Source organism: Rhamphochromis sp. 'chilingali', assembly GCF_963969265.1.
Source record: "Rhamphochromis sp. 'chilingali' genome assembly, chromosome: 4".
Lineage (NCBI taxonomy): Eukaryota > Metazoa > Chordata > Actinopteri > Cichliformes > Cichlidae > Rhamphochromis > Rhamphochromis sp. 'chilingali'.
Window position 1 is genome coordinate 13057443 of NC_137948.1, and position 18472 is coordinate 13075914.

The 18472-nt window shown below is 38.8% G+C and overlaps 1 protein-coding gene across 1 annotated transcript; it reads right to left on the reverse strand.

Moving 5' to 3' along the window:
* Positions 1-527: 527 nt before the first annotated feature.
* Positions 528-14248, reverse strand: gne (glucosamine (UDP-N-acetyl)-2-epimerase/N-acetylmannosamine kinase). The gene is made up of 14 exons (XM_080880494.1): positions 14228-14248; positions 14050-14121; positions 13665-13813; positions 12404-12650; positions 11699-11906; positions 11460-11612; positions 11141-11353; positions 10514-10601; positions 8559-8769; positions 8322-8451; positions 8014-8235; positions 7058-7240; positions 4693-4809; positions 528-1663 (listed from the first exon to the last, which is right to left on the reverse strand). Exons 2-14 carry the CDS (start codon positions 14101-14103, stop codon positions 1428-1430), a joined length of 2211 nt encoding a protein of 736 aa, XP_080736620.1. The 5' UTR covers positions 14104-14121; positions 14228-14248; the 3' UTR covers positions 528-1427.
* Between the last annotated feature and the right edge of the window lie 4224 nt (positions 14249-18472).

The following is an 18472-nucleotide window of genomic DNA, read 5'->3' on the forward strand; positions in this document are numbered from 1 at the left end:
GATATTTGCGTTAACAAGCAGATGAATCGGCGTAAAGTGTTCAGTGTTTGTTCGTTAATATTAAAACTGATCTGGTCAACAGATAGGAGAGGAGCCACTATCGAGTGCTCAACATTTGTAGGAATTCCTTCAGGTCCACTGGAAAAGCATTTCAGGTGAAAACCTCATAAAGACCTCAATGCATGTTTAATGCATAAATTAAACATTTATAAGTTTTAAAACAAAACTGAAGACATCAAAATTTGAAAATTAATTAAAAACAAAAAAAAAAGAAAAAATTGATAGGTGTTTTGCCTTCTAAACAGTAAATATTTTAATCTGGTCAAATGACACCTTAGATGTATACTCACTGTAACATTTCAAAGATGCAAAGAAAAAATGTTTGAACTGCTATGCAGTTTCAATTTTTCTTTGGACACTAACTAAAAAGTTGAATAATAAATACTTAATTAACTTCAGTCTTTTTCTTACAATTGTCTAAAACGTATTTTCTCGATGAATATTAAACAAACATCCACAGAAATGTATTTAAAACTTACAAATAGCATGTATTGTGCAATGCAGTATAAAGGTGTACATAAAAACCATGTTGTACATCTTCAGAAGAATAACATCTTCATAACAAGCCTGGGAAAAACTTAAACAAAACAAACAAACAAACAACCCCCCCAACCTCTTATCATACTATAGCATCCATAGATCCAAAGCAGTTTTAATCATGTTTATTATACACCAAACACCGACAACATTAAAACCACCTGCCTAGTACTCTGCATGTCCCACTTGTCCTCTAAATGGGGCAAAGGTCTTGTGGGTTGAATCTTTATAGTAAGGCAAGGCTGGTGCTGCTGTTGGGGACTACTACCACATTGTTGGGTATTCTTCATGTAAGTGAGTTGTAGTTTTAATGTTGTGACAGATTGGTGTATATTTAAAGTTACTTAATACCATTTTAGATTATTTCATTCATAAAAAAGAAGAAGAACAACAACAACAACACACACAAAAAAAAAACTAAAAATGTAAATTGTGTATGTTCCATACAATTGGAAATGCAACATCCGCACAAAATTGATAGAAAACTAAAGTTACAATAGAAAGAAAGCAACAGAAGCAAGATTCAGCTATAATTTGGTCACAAGGTTTCTATAAATAGACTATTCCATCCATCCACACCACAAGCACAGAAGGAAGGTTCTAGCTTGTACAGATAAGTTTTGGAGATTAATTCAACCTCGATACTATAGGCACTGTACAAAAGAGAATTAGGATTTCTGGCCCATGCACTAGACCCACTCCCACTTCACATGTGTTTCCAGATTTTAATCCGACTAACAGACTTCAACTTTGGAAAATAATAACTGTACTTGTATGTTTGTTAGACCACAGGGACAAAACTGCCTTGCAGGTTTTAATGATTTTGTTCTTTAATATATTCTTCTGGTTGCATAGTCTAACACCATGCTGGCTGCTCCAAGTAAAGCTGGTTCTTCCAAGTCTGATGTTACAACCTTGATGTTTTGGACAGAGAAGAGCGCTCTCTGCGAGATGACATGCTGCACTGGCGCCTGGTAGTAAGAGGCCAAGACTCCAGACAGAATCACCTGTGAAGGGTTGACTATGTGGAGGATGTTGATGATGCCCACACCCAGTGCAGTGGCGGCTAAAAAAGGGTAAGAACACATAAGGAAGTTATATTTTATCTTTTTTTAAATATATCTTTTAAAACATTACCACATAATCTAAATAACAGGCTGCCTATTTCCATCTGTTTCCACGTGTATGCCAGGTTTTGAGATTTCTTTCATATAACAAAAGGGGTGTGTTATAAACGGTAACACACGGCTGTGTTAACCCCACAGAAAAACTCCTACTCAAATAATGCCTACTGTAAATGTAAGATGCCCAGTAATATGTCCACGAGTAATTTATTTATAGTATTGACTCTTAAGTTAAATTCAGGCTGTTGTGTACATGTGAAAATAAATCAGATTTAGACTAGAGATGGACCGATCCAATATTACGTATCGGTCCGATACGGACGTAAATTACTGGATCGGATATCGGAGAGAAATAAAAAAATGTAATCCGATCCATTAAATATTAAAAAAAACACCTCACAAAACTTGGCGACATGGCGTAATTCGGCCCATAACCGTAGCACGTCGGAGCAGTGTGCTCACATGATAGAGCGGCTGTGTGTATTTGTAGCCTCAACCAGCATTTCATCTGTGATCCCAGAGAGAAGCAAAGCAAGTGTGTAAGTTCATCTCTGAATGTTTGTAAAGCATTCCCATGTTAAGCTTAACAACTGATATATGGAGCAACTGCCTCTTCTCTCTCCCTCTCCTGTTGCTACTTCAATCATGAAACTGCTTAATGATCAGCTGATCGGCTTTTCTGTCGCGAGTCCGTCTCTCTTCTTTGTTTTTGGCCCACTTTGCACCAGAAAGAGGAAACCAGTGGCTGAACAACAGCAGCACGTTTAAGCTTGATAAGCTGCTGTTAGAATTTATTTAATATTACTTTCTAGACCAGGATCTTTTTCTACGTAGCTGACGGCTGGTAACTGTGCAGGGGCGGATCTAGCAAAGTTTAGCCAGGGGGGCCGATAGAGATTGAAAATGTGACGTCATTCAGGGGTAAAACCGCAAAGAATTCTGGGAACTCGTGGCAAGAGGTACTAGCGCACGCAGGCTTTCAATTGAAATCAGTTATACAGCGATAAAATGAAACACAAAAATGGCAAGAAGCTGTTGTATTATTAACTGCAATAGCCGGTCGCATGACAGCCACGGGAAGCCGACGGGTAAAGAGATCGGTTGTTATCGGATTATGTCGTTGAAGAGAAATTGTTCAAGCCATGTTTCCGAAGTAACAAAGAGGCGATGGATGGCCTGGATTGCAGCCATTCAAAGACAAAATATAACGTCCCAGAACACTCCAGCTCACAGGTTAGTCTGCTCCAAGCATTCCCACAAAGGTCAGTCTTCTGTTGTAGTTAATGCGTCATTTTTCTTAACATAATTGGTGATATAGGTTACAAGCAAGTCTGGCGCTGAACAGAAATTGTCGCGCTATGCTCCTTTGTTTATTGTGCATAAACAGTGAATTGTCCTGACACAATATTGCGTTTCGCTTCTGTTATTATGGTACATTGACAAAAACATATACTTTTATTCACAGGATAAAACAGGTTTTTTGTATCACTAATTGCCCAGTACGATTACAGCATACAGTATTATTGTCACTGCTACATTTCTGTGATGGGTACCAGAAATTATTTCCACTACTAATTAATTACCGTTGAGCTCAAAGGTCCTATTAATAAACGGTTAACGAATGTGTATTTATGAAGACGATTTGTGAGACTGGTAAACTTATGATACGTACGATGATCTTTCGTTCTACACGGTGCATTTCAAGGTCCTGTACCCATCCGTCAGTAAACTGTACCTGGGCTTGTTGCAGTGACCTGAAGTTACTAAACTTCATGAGTGTATGCACTCACTCCAAGAAGCCTATAATTATAAATCTGAGCGTGGTGAAAGTTGGGCAGCACGCTAACGTCTTTTGTCCACTCTGTGTGCTCGTAAGGGTCTGACCCTTTCACTCCTTTGATTTTTTCCTCGTATCTTTTCTTTGTCTTTTCGTCGAGTCTGTATTTGTACGGACCGGCATTGTTCTCCTTCGTTTTGTACATTCCTTTTTTGGGGGGGCAAAGAAAAAGCAAGAATTTATTGGAACCGGAAAATGAACGTTTTGCGGTGCTGCAAATGCTTGCATTTGATGCGGTACTTGGATTGTTTTGCCACGAGTTCCCGGCATGCAATGCGCGAAAATCACGTGGTCTGTCAATCTCTATATGGCATTCACAGGGAAAAGGGGGCACAAAGACATACTTTTCTTTCTTATTCTCATTTAAAATGTCTAGCTTTTAATAAATAATTATCTGAATCTTACACCCAAAGTTTTAATCTGATGTAAGAAGTCCATTACTGTATATAGTAACTGTTAAGTCTAATATACCCTAGTAAGCTATAGTGCTTTTTCCTTTGGGAAGATACCATCTGTGCAGTCTGCAATTCTGTTGAAGGAAGATGTTGAATCTATTTAATTATTCTTGAAAAATAATTTATTTCTGTGCATTTTTTTCCAACCTGCATCAAATTAAAGTTGATTACGTCAATTAAGAATCATGAGGTGGAGGGTGGGGGGTGGTTCCCTATTTTTTTCTCGCTGGGAGTTTGCAACCCTGTTAGTTAGGTTGCTTAATATTTCTGCTAAGTACTCTTTAAAATACCAGAATAGTAAGGATTGAGTAGGTTTAAGTTTATTAGATTGATCAGTATTACTGAACTATGAAATATTTTGGGTGCAGTGTATTTTTTACATACAGGTATAACAGAATAGCTTTAGTGTTGTTGTTTATTTAAACTTGAGTATGAACTTATACAAAATGCAGCAAGATATTTAAAAAAAAGAGTTTTATTGATTAAAAAACACTATATCGGATTCATATCGGTATCGGCAGATATCCAAATTTATGATATCGGTATCAGACATAAAAAAGTGGTATCGTGCCATCTCTAATTTAGACCACTGCTGAGGTAGAAATATTGTCAACCCCATTTTCAAGCTAGGTGAACCTACTATTCTCTACTATTTTCTCTGTGTCCTTTGTGAACTAACCCTTGGTCAGAACAGCGTCGGCTTTGGAGTTTCCCATTTTGGCTGCACTGATAAGATGTGCAGCAGTGATTGGCTCTGAGAGTTTCATATCCATCCCCTCCACCTTCAACAGATCCTCTGTAAAAAACAAACACACAAACAAACAAAAAACACATGGATAATGAACATGGATAATGATAAATGGAATGAAGCCACTTGAGACATACAACAAGAAGGGTTATGCTTAATTACTTCCTGACGTCGTTCATTCCTGTGCTGGATTTAAACTGACTTTACAGCTTAAGAAACAGGAACTAGCATTGCAGGATACAGTTTTATCTAAATAATACCAATCTCACTGTTTACCAGATTATCATGTGATGGATGACTGAGTTGCTAAACAAAAACTCAATAAATATATATTTGTTTAAAAAGATTATAGAATACAACATAAAACCATAAGAGTTGAGGTACAATTTTCTCTACCCCATCAAGAAAATACATGCCCCAATTTAAAAACAAACAAACAAACAAACAAAAAAACCCACCCCGGCCTTCTGTGTAAAATGTAAATAAAAACAGAATACAACACTTTCCCAAACCCATAAACCCACATTTTACTCAAAACAGAAGATATAAAATCGTATCAAACATTTTAACAGAGTCACTTTACTATTTAATGAAAAATATTTGCTCATTTTGAATTTGATGCCAGCAACGCATCTCAAAAGTTGGGAACTAATTATACTAATATTAACTGGCAACAGGTCAGAAACATGATTGGGGATAAAAGGTTGACCACTCCATCTATCAATGCAGGTTAAATCTCTATCACTCAAAGAAGGAGCCATGTGTTAGCATCTGCTTAAAATTTCCTGGGTAAACACTACTTAGGCTACTTCTGTGCTTACATTGAACTTATGCTGTTTCAGTACTATTGCACTATAATGCTGATTGCTGCTGCTACCACTTAGTGTCAATACATTCACACTCTTGGGTAGGGATGGGTACCGGTGTCCGGTGCCATGATGGCACCGGTTCTGACATAAACGGTAGTAACCAGACAGAAAAGCAGCGCACATTTCGGTGCTTTATTTCGGTGCTTTTTTTTCCTCAGCTGTGATACACTTCTAGCCAATCATTTTACCTTTGCGAGGATAGTAGGCGGGTCCAGGTACGTACGTTCTTTTAGAGCAGAGCTACAGATTAAAAATGCCGAAAGCGAAGCGGTCAAAGTCTGGCTGTACTTCACAGCAAAAGATGCAAACTCATCAACCTGCAACTAGTGCTTTAAGGTGATACTGTGATACTGTCAAAGGAGGTAACGCCTCGAATCCGATGAAACACCTGGCGACGTATAGCGTTTTTTTTTTTAAAAGCCGAGAAATGCACAGTATTTGATAGCTTGCTGCGAGACCTCACACCGAGCACATCTACTGCGGGTGTGGTGCCTGTTATTGGACCCGGATTTAGCAACATCCCCCAAAAACCCGAAGAGGAGAGTCCTGGCCCCTAGCCCTGCCAGTGTAGCAGAAATGATGACGGGTGATGATGGCAGCAGCAGCCGTTCTTCTCTGCGTGAGTAGCTTAATGTTGTTCGTGTGTAATTTACGTTGAGTAGGCTAACCACATTATTATATTAATGCATGTAAGGTGAATTAGCAAACATCATCATAGCTACATGCGGCTGTCTTCTTGTTTGATGGCAGATACTCCCTTCACCCTGGCCAAAAAGGCTAAAATGACCAAAGAAAAAGTGGAAAACAGCTAAACATGAGAGGTTTTTGGACAAAGTTTGTGTTTTTTCCATTGTTTAAGCACTGCTTCCAGCCAAGAGTGATACCATATATGCCGCATAGCTGCAGAAAAGGCTAACATTGTTATCTTTCTACAAAAAACCAGCTAAACATGAGAGGTTTTTGGACCAATTTTCTGTTCTCCATTCTTTAAGCACCGGTTTGAGCACCGTTTGAGCACCGGCACCGTTTCAAAAGTACCGATTTAGCACCGGTATCGGATAAAACCTAAACGATACCCATCCCTACTCTTGGATAGTCTGTCATCATGACAGCAGCATACAAGCAACATGGATATGAACCCTGCTCCTGACGACACTGACAAAGTATTTTCATTTCGTTAGAGGCGATCCTGCCAATGCTCTATTATAAAAAAAAAAGTTGATGGTGTAAAATTTAGTTGCACTTTCTGTTGCTCTGGTATCGTAAGAAAACTTATAAAAGATTATCTGCTGGATAAAGATTTATTTTGTGTTTATGTTTTTGTGGAGAGATTTCAATTTTTACATTTTCAAAGGTTTCTAAAGCCAAGTGTTGGTAAGCGCATAGCCAATATCCACTATTAAAAAAAAACAAAAAAAATCTCTCACCATCATGCAGTTTTTTGGCCTCTCTCTGAAGGGCCATCCCAGATGCATAGGCCTCTATACAGCCACGGCTGCCACACATACACTCTGGGCCTTCCAGGGAAACCATGATGTGACCCAGCTCAGCAGCACAGAAGGTACTACCATGGACCAACTCATTGTGATGGATAATTCCTCCTCCAATACCTGCACACAGAGTCAAAATATTTTTTACTTCCTGAGACTTAAATAACCAGACGATGTAATTTACAAAAAGAATAAGGCAGTAAATATTATTTCAGCTGTAAAAATCATCATCGCAGTTTGTTTGAATTCATACAGGTCTCACAGTTATCATTAGTGGTGCAACGGATCAAAAATCTCATGGTTCGGATCGGATCACGGTTTAAAGTCACGGATCGGATCAATTTTCGGATTAGCAAAAAAAGAAAAAAGACAAAAATTTAACATTTACTTATTGAAGTATTTTTTGCCTGTTAAAAACATTCACCTCAAGACTCATTCCACACAAATATTTAAAAAAAAATTATGGTACAATATAGGGCAGTATAGGGCTTTGTATCTACCACTCAATTCAATTCAATTTTATTTATAAAGCGCCAAATCACAGCAACAGTCAGCTCAAGGCGCTTTATATTGCAAGGTAGACCCTACAATAATACACCATACCACTCATTATATCGCACTCCGCTGTGATATAATGAGCTGTCAACGTTGCTTTCCGTTGCCCTGGAGGTCCACCCATTTGTAGTAGTTAGGGCAACAGAAGATGCCTGGGACAGTTCAGCCACAACTTAAATCTTTTCCTGCTCATACATGCTTGGAACGATCTTGCCACTAAAGTGGACGCGAACGGGATATCATAGCGTGGCTCAAGCACGTTCATCTGCACCACTAGTTATCAAGCAAATAGATGAAGATCCTCATCTGAAAAACTTTAAAAAACAAAAACTTCTCACCTGTTCCTGTGATGACTGTGACAAAGTTCTCCACTCCTTTGCCGTGACCAAACTTCCTCTCTGCCAGTGCAGCACAGTTGCCATCATTGTCAACCCAGACGGGTAGGTGTAAAGCATCTGATATGGGCGTTCTTAGGTCCACAGAAGACCACTCCTGAATCAGCTTTGTGGAGTGAAGGACCACACCATCTTGGGGGTTTACACGCCCACCAGTGGACACTCCTAAAGAGCAGAAATAAATCTGAAATTGTTGTGCTGGGTTTTTTTCCTATGTGTAAATGTGTTTTAGTATTAGTGTGTTTTCATACCGACACCAAGTATTCTACAGTTAAGGCCCACAGCATCCCGCATGGCATCATTGCACATCTTTAATATGAGTTCCATTCTGGCCTCGAAAGTCTTTGGATTGGGCTGGCTGTATTTCTTCACTATGGTGCCCTGGAAAAGTTTAAAAAACAAAACAGCAGAACAGACAAAAGCTTTTGAAAGTGAAAATGAAGAAACATTTAAAAAAACATTTAAAGTTTAGTGTTCATCCAGCCTACCCTCATGCAGACAATGGCCACTCTGAGGTTGGTCCCTCCCAGGTCGACGGCCAAAGCACTTTGTGTCTCTAGGATATGATCAATGTCCTGGGAAATCGGATCTTTCACAGGAGGGAAGCAGAAGGTCTTTTGGAGAGGCTCGTCCAGGTCAATAGAACGGAGAAACTTGAGAATACGAGGCACTGCGTTGCCATCACCATAAATCTTAGAACTGATTTAAACAAACAAACAAACAAACATATTTGCGTGTTTGCATATTTGCTAATATAAACATTTTTTAAAATTTTGTTTTGACTCCAAATACAGTTCAGTGCAACCCATTGTTACATTATTACCTTCTCCTGATTCTCAAACCTTTTTTTTAAATTATGTCACAGACAGTGACTCTGCCATAACCCCTTTTTTAAAAATAATTTGGATAAAATCTGCCTTATAGACGAACAGTTTGGTAAAGTAACACAGTTTTCTTCTTTCTAAGACTGCACACAATAATCACAGACGTATATAACATTCACCTGCATGTCTATTGTTAGTTAATGAGCCTGACCTGATTCTGTACAAAACGTGTTATGTTAAACATACCATAGGATATACATTAGGGCTGCCACAAACGATTATTTGGATAGTCGACTAGTCACCGATTATTTTTGCGATTAGTCGACTAATCAGATCATCATCCATTGGACGTAAAACGTACAGCTTATTGCACCAGCAGCATCTGCTCTAATATAACTATCATTAGCTTACAGCTTTAAGTGTTTAAGGTATGTGCTAACTAAAAATAAAGACAAGATGATAGTTTATTAAATTTTAATGAAATTTGCAGATTGTTTCGGTGAAGTTTAATAAACTCCTTGCTATCTAAAATATAACAGGACACCGGAGTAAATTCTGGAGCATCTCACACTTCTGATAATCAGCTGTCTGCTTGATGTTTATTTAGCTGTGTAAAAACTATAACTTTAATCTCAGCCAAACCGATTTACTCAGGAACAAATAAAATACTAAAAAAAAAGCCAAACAATAACATTGTTAAGTTATCTAAGTGACTTATATATCATGTTTAACCTGAGTAGCGAAAGACAGCGGTGGGTTTGAAAACGATTTGCCAGGAGTCCGGTGTTCTCACGGCTCTAATGAGCCTAGCCCCCGGCTCGCTATCGAGCTAGTGGGTAACAGACGTCTCTGAAAACGTCAGAGCGCTTTTGAAAATATGTGGTGTCCTGATAAACTGAGCAGATATTTGAGGTTTACACAGCTACATTCTCGCCTGAAAATATGTTAAACGTTTATTTTGTGACCCAGAAAGAATAATAAGAGTAATATTAAAACTAACTAGCTGCCGCCATTGTTGGAAACTGAGCTGGGCTGCGCTATGAATTCTGGGACACAGCTTCTTCTTCTTCGGGGTTTAACGGCAGCTGGCATCCTTGTACATGCAGTGCTGCCATCTTCTGTTTCAGTCCGTTATTACACTCTTAAATCCTACTACTTATTCCTGCGTCTTTTGGGATCTTACAAAGCTTCAAACGACGCGTCGACTATTAAATTAGTCGTCGACGATTTTGATAGTCGACGTAATCGTGACTAGTCGACTAATCGTGGCAGCCCTAATATACATCTTGCCATTTCCTGCTACTTCTAATATCTTAAAGGGCTTTAACAAAGACAATTCATCAACTGACTCATTTGATAGATATGCAAAAAGTAAGTACTGGCTGGCAGAGGAAAAACAGGTCACACAACTTGAATGTGACAAACTGATAATGACAGACTGTAATTTCCAACATATTTTTGAAATCCTGTTCAACAGGACTTTAACTGGCACTGTAAGTAAAGTTACTGAAAATATACAGCAGTTCCTTCATTGAAAGAAGGCTTGGCAAATGAAAATACACAGTTAAAAATTTGGTCAAACACCCAGGGGACAAATGAAGATTGTACACTGGCCATACCAGGGGTATCTCTTTCCAAACTGCAGCTCCAGAGCATGGTAGATTTTATTGTGAGTGTCGGCATCTCTGACATGTAAAACATTTTCACCTGGGAGAAAAAAAATGTCCTCAAGTTAATAAGAAAAACAACCTGAGACAGATTTAGCAGAACAATACAGCTTGGCAGGTTGAGGAAAATAACCTTGATGTTTTTGTACTATTTTGTCTTCCAGCAGCCTCAATCCTTTAAATGTTCAAGGACAATTAATTCATGTCCCAGTAAATGATTCTTTCCAGCTATACCACACATACTGACATTATATTACTCAATCATTAACATATACTAAAAAAATAAATAAAACATGAGTCTCAGTGGAGTCTTTTGGACTATGATGACCTGACTGTCTACTAATAGTGCTGGGTGTTTGTCTCCTGGAGATGGGATTGATAGCGGATATTATGGGAATAGTATGAGAAAGTTCATGATGGGATAATCATTCCCGCTGTAACTTGTTTTCACCTTTTCCTCTTGATATTGCGTGACTTAAAAAAAAAAAGAAGAAGAAGAAAACGTTGCGCCTTTGTTTAGCTCCTGTGAAGCTTTGTATGAGATAAGCTCAGGGCAATTGACATTCTTGTTACACCTACCTGTTTCTCTGCCTGTTTGTCTTGTTCCCAGGTTAATGACAGGTGTGCCAAAGGCCCCAGCCTCTCGTACCCCGCAGCTGCTGTTTCCAATCATGCAGCCAGCATGTGACACAAGCTGGATGAACTGCTCAAAAGGAATGTGCTTAACTGCTCGGAAGTTTGGGTGTTGCTCAATCCCCTTTCTTCGCATAACACGTACCATCTCCTTACTTCCTGTTTATAGGAGAAATGCTTATGTTATTTTTCTCAACTTTTGTTTGAGTGTCCAAACCTTATTGAAAAGAGGACTTTAAAAACAGTAAGCACAGGTGGAGCTAACCGGCATCAATGTTGGGAAAGAGGATGAGAGTCTTCTTGTTGAAGGAAATCAACGCATCCAGCATCAGCCCATAGATTTTAATAGAGTGCTGGATGTTCGTCGTGACCGGGTGCTGCAATGCTACAATATAGTCACCTTCCTGGACCTTGTCATCTGCAAGATGCAAATATCACATAAAATACAAACGTAGACTTATTTCTCATTAAATAATTTTGTCCTGTGAATATATTTCTGCATACCCAACCAGCTTTTGATGATATCCATGTAGTCCTCTCTGTGATGAGACAATAGCAGCTTGTCATATGAAGGGCAGCCAGCAAGGAGGATACGAGAGTGGTCCTCACACATAGCTATGAGGTGCTGCTCTGCCATCCGTGTGCAGCAGGCGTGGTAATGGGCCAGTTTACTGATAGCATGGCGGATTGAGTCATCAATTGTACCACTAACCTGGAACAAGCAGCACAGGATAGAGTTAAAAAATAATAATAATACTGATGTAACCACCCCCATCCTCCAGTAGCTAGTGTCCCCTATGTTTTAAATTCTAGGTGACTCCCTTCTTTTGTTATCACAAGATTTTCAGAAAACCTGACCGCTGAACTTGATCTCAAGGTCAAGGTCACCAAAATTCAAACTCCTCTGGCATGTTTTTGAAGATGCACCTATTGTATGAATTAGAAAACTCTAGGTGACAACTTTTGAGATACTGTTATGACATAGTTGGGTGTCCAAGCTGTCCACCTGCCCAGCCCATCAGCCTTTTACAGCTGAGGGGTAAAACAAAAAGAAGAAAAGATTCTGCACTGGCAGAATGCATAAAACAAATCTAAGTACTTATGATGCAATATTGCCCCCATATTTTAATTTTCTTTTCATTGTGTGCTGCTTTCAAGAAATGTAATTGCCTCTAATGAAGGAGAAACTGTTCAACTGGGTTTCCTCACCTCTCCTCCCTCCAGGTGAAGTATTCTAATATTCATTAATGCTGCAGCAGTAGCCAAAGCGAGAGCATCGAAACGATCACCGTGTACGACCAGGATGTCAGGTTTCAGTCTCTGTATAACATCAGGGAGTTTTACAAGTGCCAGCCCAACGCTTTCCACCATGGCAGCCTCGTCCTCTCCTCTCACAATAGTGTGGAGCTTCGAGCCAATGTCAAAGTCGTCCTGCTCAATCATCCGAAAAGTGTTCCTGCAAAAACAAAACACTTCGGTAAGTTGCAAACAGCACAATGTATACTGAAAGTTCCAAATCATGGGATGGCAACAAAAGGTTTCATTTTTGCAATGTTTTTGAGATGCAAGAAAGAAAGAAAAAAGACTGGAAGCTTATTTTTGGAACTTGGCAATGTGAGATTCAAATTTTAAATGCTGACCAAGTTATCGGAGTTATCTTTTGCACACAAATATTGAGTGAGTATGGAAAATATGACATGTCTCTATGAATATTCTAGGCTTATATACTCGGTCTTGCTTAAAACATGCAGACCATTGTTATACTGTCTGTGCAGTTGTTTGACTCCTTTACAAATGTTCGAATCCCATCCGTTAGACACCAAAACTGGATAAATATCACAAATCTCTCAAATCTCAAACTCACTATTGATATCAATGTTTTTTTGCCGTCACTCCACAACTGTAATCTTTTCCTCAGCAACCAAACCCCATGAGTTGCTATGTAATTTTACTCCTAGTAAATCAGTTATGTGGTTTGGATGCACTGGTGTCCTTCAACTCTTCATTTATTTTACAGGTCACCGAGCAAACAAAATGTTGTTGGCTCAGAGGGCGATCGTGGCTCAAGAGTTGGGAGTTCGCCTTGTAATCGGAAGGTTGCCGGTTCGAGCCCCGACTTGGACAGTCTCGGTCGTTGTGTCCTTGGGCAAGACACTTCACCCGTTGCCTACTGGTGGTGGTCAGAGGGCCCGGTGGCGCCAGTGTCCGGCAGCCTCGCCTCTGTCAGTGCGCCCCAGGGTGGCTGTGGCTACAATGTAGCTTGCCATCACCAGTGTGTGAATGTATGCGTGAATGGGTGGATGACTGGATATGTAAAGCGCTTTGGGGTCCTTAGGGACTAGTAAAGCGCTATATAAATACAGGCCATTTACCATTTACCATTTATTTTGTGAGCATCTTCTGAAGGTCCACAAGTGAAAAAGAAAAGAAAAAGTGGCATTTGCAAAGGAAAAAAGTTGGGTCGTCTTACCCGTAGTCATCAATGAGATGTGAACCAAGCACCACAACTTCCAGTTCAAAGTCTTCTGGGTGGGATTTGATCCCAGACATGATGGGGGCCAGCTTGGAATAATCTGCTCTGTTGCATGTTGCCACACACACCCTCAGTTTCCTCTTACACTAAACCAGAAAACAGTGTAACCACCACACGCACACAAAGACACACACAGACCGTTTTTGTCATTTTAATTTAGTATGCAAAACAAAGAAATACGTCTCTCAGTTATTTCACTGAGGTCTGAAGGAATATTATCATCTCCACACATCCTTGAATTTCAACTATATACTACATATGCATCTGCTTCACAACAACTATATACATTTTTTTTTAATTGAGCCAAGACATAAAATCATACCTGATTTGACTCTCCCATCTTTTCCATTGATTTCTTCTCTTTGTTCCTTTGCATTCTCAGAAAATACTGCTCCTGGGGGAAAAATAAAAATGCTGTAGGTAAGATCAAAATAAAAATGTGTAAAACATTATCTTATACATTATTTTCTTTATACACAACACCCACAGATCATACTCACTTGGGCCTTCCAAATATTCAGAGGCTGAAGCATGAAAATAAACAAAACTACACTAAAAATGATTCATATTTAACATGAAGAACACACGCTAACACATTATTTACCCGACAGAAAACATGCTCTACAACAGTGCTTTACTTTACAAGGCCAAAGTGACGCACCTAGTAATGTGACGTAAGAAAACCTGTAGCACCAGCTATGCAGCTAATAACACTTTCAGCTTAACAGAAACACAGAAAGACGTATGCGAGAACTTTGGATTGGCAAAGACATAATTTATAGTACTTTTTAAATGTAAACTGTCATACTGTCTTCTGTGAGAAAAAAATTATTGCTCCTCTTCCATTCACCCATTATTCTGAATAAATACCAGATCCTGCAATATGTCATTTTAAAGGATTTATAGCTCCTCCAACATGATGATAGCTCTGTTTATTCACTAGACAATATTGCTTCCATTTGCTGCAAGGAAGAAACCATATCAGTTGTGTTTTACCAGTCTGTCTATATATTTAGGCAAATGAGGTATATCACTAATGCTGGTAACATATAATATTCAAGGTTCTTTATTTGTCACATGCATAGTTATACAAGTATAACACACAGTGAAATGTAGCCTGACACGCTCCTCGACATGTGCAAAAATGTGTTGTTGTTTTTTTTACTACAAAGTTATCTGGATAAGCCAGAACTTTGTATTACATTTAGTTGGTCAAATTACAAAGTCTCAAAAAATGTCTCAAAAAATACTTTTTTTAAAAAGTCCAGGATAAGGTGGAGGAGGAGCCGTGGCATGGATGAAGGTTTCAAAACCCTGTTTGTCCATAATGTGCTTGAGATGTTCTGTGAAAGAGCTTAACAAAACTACAAGACAAACAATTTGGATGGCGTATAGAATTTAGTCCAAGTTTCTACATAGTAAAAACATATCTAAATCATAATTCTGCAACTCAGAATGACCAACCCTAAAATGTGTCCAGGTAGTTCAACTGCAACACAAATGCAGCCATAGACAATATAAGTATTAACAGGGGGGTAGTCCAGAGGCCATTATTATGAATCAGGATTTTGGCTTATCCAGATAAGCTTATGGTTAACCCGGGTTTTTTGTGCTATAAGATTAGAGATCAGCAGCAACAAATCACCACCTATTGACAAATTCATTCTTAAATGCAACTTTATTTTAAACTGCAGGAATTACAGTTACTAATCCACACTAAGAATGCCCGTTCAATCACTGAAATTGATATCACTTTTATCGACTCATTTATTAAACTGTGGGACAGTAAGCTTCAAGTTTTTAAATGGATCCAGTTTAAAATTTCAGAGCAATTTCAGAGGTGATGTGTAGCCATCACCTTAAAAATAAAAAGCAGCACTGAAAATATGCTAGGCCATACATTAATTAACTGGAATTAAAATGTTTATCTTACTGCTCTGCACGATAAATAACTAGATTTATGCAGCAATTTCTTCTGCCAGTGTTGCATTTTATAATAATAATGATTGGATTTATATAGCACTTTTCAAGGCACCCAAAGCGCTTTACAATGCCACTATTCATTCACTCTCACATTCACACACTGGTGGAGGCAAGCTACAGTTGTAGCTACAGCTGCCCTGGGGTAGACTGACAGAGGCGAGGCTGCCATATCGCGCTATCGGCCCCTCTGGCCAACACCAGTAGGCGGTAGGGTAAAGTGTCTTGCCCAAGGATGAAACGACCAGGACAGAGAGCCCGGGGATCGAACCGGCGACCTTCCGGTTACAGATACGCTTCCCAACCACGTTCGCCCCACTGGTTTTTATTTGTTCTTTATAGATTTTCAATCACCATTTGATAACTTCTGTAGAACAGCTGTCACTCATAGGGATCGTTTTTTGTGGAGGAGGTCATATGACCTGTGAAATACTCCTTTTAGCTTGGGTTAAGTTACCCTGGGTTAAACACTTTTGTGCGCCTGTTTATCCTGACTGCTAATGTAAAATGCCCTGGTTGTGATGATCTTGCCTTGTAGTACTGTCTAAGAAACATCCTCTGTGTCTTTCTGCTGCTTAAACAGGTAGTTCCAGATCCTGCTAGTCTTAAGGAAACAACCTGAACGATGTCATTTAAGGGATGCAATAGGCACATAAATGACACACCTAAAAACACAATAGTAAAAGATGAGCCTGTTCAAATCTTGACATTCATCTTCCTTTGTCACTAAAGATAAATAAGACCAATTTACATAAGGACATAAGGGGTAAAAGTTCCGAGCTGTCAAATTTGTTCTTAATTTTATCAATTTCTATGATCTCTGCCTTATAGAATAATGTTATGGTTACAGATTAGAGAAAAAAAACAAGTTTGAATTCAATTCAGTACTTTATTGTCCCACAAGGGGAAATTTGTTTAGCACCAAGGGCAATGTATAGTGTATACACACACTATATCGTGTATACAATATAGTGTGTTAAATCTAAATAAAATCATAAATAGATGTTATTCAAATTATTTAAACCTATGTTTACATATAAAAATGCAAATAAATCGTGAAATTGAGAAAGATTTGAATATGAAACTACAACCAAGTTAGTCTATCGTTATACAATAATGTAACTAAAGCAGTGATGCTTAACATTTTCTTTTCCTTGGCATTTGAGTACAACGGTAAAGATGTAAACATTTCACTTGTTAGCATATAGCTCTAAATCAACAGTCTTGCTCTTGTCAGGTGCTAACACCATTTTAAAGCAGAAATCCTAAAACTTGAGCCAATATTTCTTCCACAGAACATACAGCTAGCAACTCACAGATAGTCAGTGTGTTGTTATCATTATGCTGCCTCTGTTGCAAACTTTTGAGTTTAATGGAAATAACACAAGAGAAACTAGTAAGCTAAGCATGGCCTTGAAGAAATAACTGCAGCTAGTCTATTGAAACCACATCTGACAATCAAGGTTTGAGACTGAGAAGCTGAAGTATCATAAGATGGTCCTACCCTGAAGGACAGAGCCATGAATCTAGCCACTGAGCTCCACTGAAAGTGTTTACTGGGGTCACAAATCAAATGGGTAGTAGCGCTATTTTCCATGTATAGCGTTCTACACAATCCACTTCCTTCTGCTAAAATAGCAGGTATAAGGTGTATCCACATTGGCTTCACTTTCAGGCCTGGACCACTACATCTTTCAAATATAGTATGTTTTCAGTAGCATTTTGTAGCTTTCCATCATTGCCTCCAAAATCAAGTACCTTGAAAGAAATGTGGATGATGTCTGTTGTTAACCGTTAAGTAATAGAAAAGCTGGTTTTGTTTTGTTTAGAATGAGGGCTTTGCTGCAGGAAAAGGCACCCTCACTTTAATTATTAAGAATTCAATCAGCTATCACAGCAGTGTGGTGCACCATGTTCTTCAACCCAATTTCAACCAAGTATTCATGCCAAGTGTTATATCTGTGATTTAGTTAAAGTAACATTAATTCTGGTGTTACATACACGGGTAAATCCTGTAATTTACCCTAAATTGTATTCAGCATGCGGTTGGTTCCACTCAAGCATCACAAGACAGCATCAGCAGCCAGCATTAAGGTATGGGAGGGGGCAGGGATGCATGCAGAACGCAAAGGCAGGAATGACACAGCAATAGGAGGCAGACAGAGATGCTCAACGTACAGAAGGGAGAAAAGAAAATGAGCAGCAATAATCAGATGATGATTTAAAACAAACGAACAAAAAAAAAAATATATGGCAAAAAGGCCCATCTGACTTACGTGAGGACTTATCTGCACAGAACCCAGATGCATATCCATGCCACACCTCTACAGATTCTTGGCTAAAAAGCAATCTTTGATTGTTATTATTATATTCTTATTATCCAAGGATTTGTTTTTGCCGTTATCATGGACGTATTGAGGAATGAAGGGAGAGCATGCGCAACCCAGCACACAGCAGGAGAGAAAGGAAGTGAGAGAGGTAGCGCGACACAGACATAGAGCTGGGGGAGGAGCAGGAGACGAGGGTAGGGTTCAATTGAAATAATGCCAATGATTCACCGAGTATGTGACAGCAAACAATGAAGAACAAAGGCTTGGCACTTCATACTCTATATCATATGCCTCTAGTTATTATGACAAAATAAAGTAATTCCCTATTGCAGTAATAGACATGAAATTGTTAAGTGCTGTTTTTCATGACCCTGTTTAAAAAAAAGAAAGAAAAAAAAAACATCTATGCAATGTTAAACTAAAATGAAAACGCAT